The sequence below is a fragment of the Ictidomys tridecemlineatus genome, chromosome 4 (genome assembly GCF_052094955.1).
Source record: "Ictidomys tridecemlineatus isolate mIctTri1 chromosome 4, mIctTri1.hap1, whole genome shotgun sequence".
Lineage (NCBI taxonomy): Eukaryota > Metazoa > Chordata > Mammalia > Rodentia > Sciuridae > Ictidomys > Ictidomys tridecemlineatus.
In genome coordinates, this window is record NC_135480.1 from 107547170 (window position 1) to 107554921 (window position 7752).

Sequence of the window (7752 nt, forward strand, 5' to 3'; positions counted from 1 at the left end):
GCAACTGTGCCTTTGCTGGAACATAATTTAAATAAGAAAAGCCTTCAACACAAAAAAGAACTTACAGGTAGCCTAATGTAACCAATTTTAGGGCAGCAGGACATTAGAATACTGGGCTCTGCAAGATTTGTTTCACTCACTTGTGGTTCTGAAAGGAATACTAACACTGAAATGCAGATAATGGGAAATTAAATTATCCATGGTACATATGGACAAAAAATAAGCAAATGAGTATATGTGAAATTGTACAATAGTTGGTCTTTTTTGCAATGTATGTTTTGGAGTGAAACATATGAAAAAAATAAGTGAATACAATCTAAAAAAATAAATGAATATAATAGCATAGTGCTACAAGTTTTAAAGCCACTCTATAGCCAGAATAGTCAGAATTGAATAACTTTCCTACTTAACAGTTGGATGACTTTAGGAAATGATGTTACCTGTGACTTAATATCCTCAACTATAAATCTTATCAGATAGGATTTATTTTGAGAATAAAATGAGTCACTAAAAGTTGAAAAAAAATTAAATGGCCAGTACATGTGAAGTATGGTGCATTATCTTGAAGAACCAAATATTAATTACAGCATTAAAATACACAATTCAAACACCTTGTAAGACTTGTATGACCTGGTGAGAAATTGATATTCACTTACCTTAAGGTTTTTTTCTATCAGAAACCAGAATCCTGTATTATATGTAAGTGTTGCAATGGGGCTTAGAAATATACAATTATTTCCCAAAGGGTTACAAAGTCTCCCAAGATTTGGCTTCATATGCAATAACACAATTAACAAAATAAATAAATAAATAAGTTAGAGCACCACATGATCTCAAAAACATTTCGTTACCCAAAGGATTGAAATCTGTTAATAGATATCAATCATAAAATAGATTTTGTTCTTCAGTAACACTTTAGAACTTACAAAGTGTTTTACCAAGCACTGTGTCCTTCCTAACAATTTTTTTTTGGTCTGAGCCTCTATTCTAGTTGATCTCAGACAGCCCCAAAGGATTTGTAGTCTTGGGAAAGTTCCCATTTTTTTCCCTGTTTCAGACACTATCTGGCTGTCATTAAATTAGTAAGGGAACACAGGGTCTTAATTACAGTTATTACTAGAACAAATTCCTATGAAGAATGACTTTAGTATTGTAATTAGTTTAGGAAACTTCAAGTCTCAACTTTCTCCTTTGTTACCTAGTACAAGATAATTTACATATTTCAGTAGTATAATGATGTGAATAAATCGTTGGACTTTCCAAACACCTCATTTCATTGAGATATAAGTGCTATTCATTAATTGAGATGGGATCTTCCTATGTTGCCCAGGCTGCACATGAACTTGCAATTCTCATGTTTCCATCTCCCTAGCAACAACTGCTACCTGGAAAACTCTGGGAAGGCCAGGATAACATAGCTTCTTTTTTTACCTTTCTATCACAGTACCTATCCCCTCAGACATTGCTACAGAGACACACAGCAAGAGGTCCTGCAGGACAGTGCAGCACATTTATAATCCCAACTGTTCCAGAAACTGAGGCAGTAAGACCTTAAGTTTAAAGCAAGACTGGGCATCTCAGTGAAACCTTGCCTCAAATTAAATAAACAAAAAGGCCAGTGCTTGCCTAGCATGTGGGAAACCCTTGGTTTAATCCTAAGTAAAGAAAGTCCTGAAGAACTTATTTTTGACTAAATAAATGATACATTTTGGAATGCTAAATTTATTGAGATATTTTTCCTGAATCTTCTTTTGTAAATATACTGATGATTTAATTGTTCCTTATGTTTATTTTGGGGTAAAGTATTCTTTTTCTATTTTATGTAGGTAGAGAGTCATAGTCATAAATTTCAGGAATAAATATGCAACCAGGTTACATCTTGTGACAGCTCAGGTTCACTAAATAAGAAGGGAAAATATGAACACCGTTGAAATATGAACTATGCATCAGGAAATAACAGGGTTTCAAAATATTTGGCGACAGATGGGCAAATGGAGCAGTATGCTGTCTCACACCCAGTTCGTAATTGCATACTTTGGTTTAGTATCCTCTGAAACCTATAGTCAGTCTAATGAGTCCCCATGCTTCACAACCCCCTTGCCACCATAGCAGAGCCATAATTCATCAGCATATAAACACAAGGCATCCCACAAGATAAGACTTCTTTGTGTCCTAAAGTAAATAAATACTTTATGGATCTATTAAAAGCTTTTGTTTCCTTTGGGAATTTTGGAAGGTTTTTCTCTAAATGATACCAGATATAGAGAAAATTCATTTTCAGTCACCACTTCCAAAGGGATTTCATCTCAAAGGAATTATACTCAGATTGTAAAATTGCTAATTCTAGTTCTCAAAAGAAATGAGTTCAAGAACTACTCTATTTTTTACTTCCAATGAACAATCTCTTTTGATCAGATGTTTTAGTTGTTTTATTTTTAATTTTCAAAATACCTAGAAGAGAAGGTTCTGAATATTTTCACATATTAGTGATCAGTCATCTGATGTTATAGATGTGCCAATTATGCTGATTTGATTATTACATATAATAAACATGTATCTCTTTTGAAATTATTTTCTTTCCTAAATTCTTCCTCTGTCTTTCTTTTGATGTTTGAATGGTACTACTGTGGCTGGGCAAAAGCCAGAGAAGCAGGAAAAACATTGTATCTTCAAGAGGCATCTATGTGAAGCGCTCTCTGAAGGGTTATGAAAAATGATATTCCTATAAGACAGCCCCCAGGAGACACAGAAAGACAGTATGGCTCAGGAGGAGGGAGGGGAACTAGCCAAACTTTAAACCTCTCCCAGTAAATGCTTTTCCAGGAACAATGGGTCCTGAAGGCAGGAGGTAGATACTGAAATACTGGGCCCTGGACTTTTACCCTTCCCCATTGCTGATGAGTCCTGGAAAGAGAAAAGCAAATAGTGAGGCTCTGGGTAACAGCGGGTACCAGAGAAAGTGAATAAGAAGTGAACACAGAGTTCTGAGCTTTTCTTGGTGACAATGAGTTTCAAACTTTTTACAACTGCCTTCCTGAGTTAAAATTTTAACCTACACAACTAGGTCCCAGACTGTCCAAACTACACGTCCACAGTCTCCAATGATTAATTCACCCTCATTATAAACTATAAAACAGACTCCTTCTATAACCCAAGGGCCATTTCACACCCAGAAGATGAGCCCTTTCAGTGCCTGATTGATTGACCCTGCTGTGGAATAAAGAAAAGCTTGCTGATCTGTTTGAGATCTGCTCCCACCTAGTTATTTGTGTTTTCATAATGGTGCCAAAACCATGTTGGTTATGTTTGCCTTCGCTCTCATGTTAAATAAGATATGAGGGTCTGTTCCTTAATTTTCAGAACTAATATAATATTCCTTTTTTTTTTTTTGGCAATGCACCAAAAACAGAAAAGAAGCTCACAGTTACTTGGATCATAAGAGACTAATAGGCTAAAATGAGTAGTAATTTAACATTTTTATTGAAAAATATAGCTGACATGATATAGAATTCGTGCTATAAATGGTGATAATAATGCAACCATAAATAGTGATAATAATGCAACTGAGAGAAATAAAATAAATATCCAAGTCCACACACAGATAATTAGGCTGCAGATGGACTTCGGGTTCAGATTATACAGCATTTTTTTCCCCACTATAGAAAATAATGTTCACCCTGCCATGATACCCTTATTCCCCACCCCCTTTTTTCAGTTTGCTATTGACTGGAAAATGAAATGTAAAGTTTAGCATTTAGAATGAGCATGCAAAAAGGGCTAATGTTGCTCTGAAATAAAGTACCGGTGTGTTATCATACCAAACACTAGTTATAATATCTTGAAGTTGCTTTAAGTGCTTTAGTATATAGTCCATTGAACACTGACTGATGTCTATTGTGCACTGAGCTTATTTTAGATATTAGAACACAGTCTTTATACCTGAAGTGGTTGGGGAAATGCATAATAGCTAAGTATTTTATTTTATGATATGTTGCTTATATAATTTTTTATTTTTACTTTTATCAAATATATTTTTCTCACAAAATAGAAAATTCTCTTGGAGACATAATTATTAGGTGTGACATGCTGGGAAAATGTTGAGACGTGTGTGGGTGTGCATGTATGAGAGGGTAGGAGACAGAGACAATCCAAATACATGGTTAAACAATTAAATTTACATTTTATAGTTACATTTTGTCATTGCACAAAATGGATTTAAAATAAAGTTTTATTAACTATAACCAGCAATTAGAAAACATTTACTGCCAACCAATATCACACAAACATGCAAAATCATTTAAGTAATTTAGGAAAACCAAACATTGCATCTTGAAAAAAGTCCCAAATTAATTTCTTATTCAGTTGTATTATTACCATATGAATGGAATTTAAGTTGCACAGAGATACAGTTCTACCTTCAGCTTCCTGACTCTATTCCTCTCTTCATTCACACTCCATGAATTCTCAGTGACTTGCTTACTATTTTTGAGAAGCCAAGAGTCCCTATGCTAAATGAACATCCTCCTGAAAATCAATTTCTTAGATTTCTCTTAAAATTGAATAAATTGAATCAAATTATAAATGTAATATGTATTAACTGCTTGTTTTGTCAGGGATTTGATACCCTGATAGGTTATAGAGATAAAATAGTGAATGGGATACATTCTACCCATAGACTAGTAGGGAACAAATTCAAGAGAAAAAGGAATTTTGGTAGCATAACTGCATCCTGGTGTATACACATAGAGGGCTATGAGAAGGTACCCTAACATCCTCTAACCTGTATTTCTATACAGGAAAGACTCTCCATAGGTTGTGGGTAAACTCATTCCTGGAGGATGGATAAAATGAGCTAGGCAAAAATGATTAAGAAAGGGTTTCAGGCCAAGGGGACAGTAGTGGAAAAGTGTTTAATAGAACAAGAATGACTATATCTGGGCAAGTACAGGGAGTTGCAATTGGATCTGGCTTTGCTCATATAAGGAAGACAGGCTCATGGGAGTTTAGTGATCACATCTGGAAATATCTGGAAACTGCTCAAGAGATAGGAGTTCCTGTAACAGTAGCACCAAGTGCTGGGCAAAAGGGTGTGAGCAGTGATAAGTAGCATGAGAAGGATGGAGGTGACACCCACCTGGGGTCTAAATAATTAGGTAGGAGATGATGCCTTCACTGTGATGACGATAGTGGGAAAAGCAGGGAGCTAGGCAATATTGGGGCTGCTGCTGTGATAAAGGTTAATTTTGATATTTTGAGTTCAGGTGCATATGGAGAATTCAAATGCAAATATGAGGCAATTAAATGCATAATCTGAAGTTCATATGTTAATTCTGAGGTTATCTAGGAAGGGATTCTTTATATAATCAGAATATTTGAATCTGCAATAAATTAGTAAACCTATTTGAAAAATGCATGGAAATTATCTCTAAAATATAAGTGGGAAACAGTGGAGGAGAAGACAGAGCAAGCGTAAGAAAAGGAAGAAGGAAAGGAGAGAAAGAGAGAATAAGGTCCCAGTGTTGAGCTACATACTAAGTTGCATTAACATTTTTTTCTAATAATCCTATGAAATAAAATGATGTCCTTATATTTCAGAGGTTTCAATCCAGGCTTTCTGATTCCAAATCCAATGCTATTTCTGTTATGCTTCATTTCTTTGGATATGAAAAAGCTCTAGGGTTATGTGGGAGTAAGAGAGTGACCACCATAGGGGCAAAGGTCCAATGCCTCCTGGGCCTAAAGGATAGGATCTGTGTTTTCTTTGCTCTCCTGCCTTAACTTGTAGCCTGTTAGTATTAAAAGCTTGCTGCTAAGTGACTTACCCATCCCTCTCAAACAACCTTATTGGCTTCAGAGTCCAGGTGCATCTTTAGTGCCAGGAAAACTCTTGCCATGACTGTCCCAGGACAAACTACACAAAGGATAAAAATTATTGAGGAGACATCAAAAGGGAAAATTCCTAGGTCTTCACTAGCTCCTTGCCCAAGTTTGTGTTCTCTTCCATTTCCCACCCTGTGTTCTCTTCCCAGGTACAACTCATCCTAATCACAAGATAGAGATGTTGCTACAGAATGCCAACATTTGGATCCAGAATGACCAACCTTGGTCCGTGAAACTTCCTGAGTTCAAGTGCCCTCAAGGAAAAAAAAAAATCTTTAAGATGTATCTAAAGCTAATTAACATAACTTAGTCCCCCCTCTCCCAAGAATATCCCTTTGACCTGAATAAAATCAACTCTCTCCTCTTCATGAGGGAGACAGCCTAACACTCCCATGTGGGTGCTGTGTCTCTCTTCTCTTAGGAGCAGCCCCGAGAAAAGCCTGCCCTGTAGGTTCTCACCTGACTTGTTTTTAATAAGTACTTCCATCACTCAAAGTCCTTGTATCTATCCTAGAAAGAGGGATGATTTAAAGGGAAATCTGGTTTCTCCCATAGTAAGTAATACTGCTCAGAGCTCAAGAAAATATTTTCCTGCTCAAGGTTTTTTTCAGGGCAACCTTTACCTCCTTGTTCCTGAAGCTGTAGATGAGAGGATTGAGCATGGGTACCACAATGGTGTAGAACACGGTAGACACCTTCCCCTGGTCCATGGACAAAAGAGAAGAAGGATGGAGGTACATGAACGCCCCTGACCCAAAGAAAACAGACACCACGATTATATGAGAACTACAAGTGCTGAAGGCCTTGGATCTTCCTTCAGTGGAACGAATGCGAAGAATGCTGGTGAGGATGAACGTGTAGGAGACAGCGATGGTGACAGTGGGCACAGCAACATCAAAGCCCACGACAATAAACACCACCAGTTCGTTGATGTGCGTGCTGGTGCAGGAGAGCTCCAGGAGGGGAAAGATCTCACACATATAGTGGTTGATGGTGTTGGCCTTACAGAAGGTCAACCTCAGCATGCACCCCGTGTGGGCCCAAGCACCTATGAACGCTCCCACATATATGACCACAGCCAGTTGAGTGCAGAACTGAGGGCACATGGTAACCATGTACAGAAGGGGTTTACAGATGGCCACGTAGCGATCATAGGCCATGGCCGTCAACACATAGCACTCTGCACTGACAAAGAAGCAATAGAAAAAGAGCTGAGTCATGCATCCTGCATAGGAGATGGTGTTCCTTTCTGACACGAAGTTTACCAACAGCTTTGGGGTAATGACAGAAGAGTAACAGAGATCAATACAGGATAGATTGAAGAGGAAGTAGTACATGGGAGTGTGAAGGTGAGAATTCAGTCCAATTAGAGTAAACAAGCCCAGGTTTCCTGCCACTGTGACCACATAGATTCCCAAGAAGATAAAGAAAAGGGGGAGCTGGATCCCTGAATATTCTGTTAAACCCACCAGGATAAACTCAGTGACGAAGAAACTGTTTCCAATGTCCATTCTCTTCCAGCAGGTTCTGAAAGATAGGAGAGCAGAATCTCATTTGATGTAGACCCAGATTTGCCAATAGCAATGCCAAGCCCATTCCTTCTGCAGCCAGGAAGTCCAAAGACTCTGCTGAGGTTCAGCTATTTGAGAGAAAGTGGAATACCATGTAGGTTGGAGACCGTGAGCACTATGTCTATGGCCGAGTTAGGGGAACAGAGACTCACAGCCGCTCCTAAGGGTTCCAGAGCATGCACAGCAACAAAGTCAGTAAGTCTGTCATGGAACCTGTGTCTCCTTCGTAAGAAAATCTCTATGAGGCAGAAAGGTTGGAGGCATGGCAAACACTGTCATCTCAGCACCATTTGTGATCTCT

The 7752-nt window shown here is 37.9% G+C and overlaps 1 protein-coding gene across 1 annotated transcript; it reads right to left on the reverse strand.

Annotated features, from left to right (window-relative positions):
• Positions 1-6455: 6455 nt before the first annotated feature.
• Positions 6456-7391, reverse strand: LOC101958910 (olfactory receptor 8B8). The gene has a single exon (XM_005339509.2). It carries the CDS (start codon positions 7389-7391, stop codon positions 6456-6458), a length of 936 nt encoding a protein of 311 aa, XP_005339566.1.
• Positions 7392-7752: the final 361 nt, after the last annotated feature.

Excerpts from the sequence above, each read along its gene's own strand:
- LOC101958910 (XM_005339509.2), bottom strand. The coding sequence starts at position 7,391 with ATGGACATTGGAAACAGTTTCTTCGTCACTGAGTTTATCCTGGTGGGT.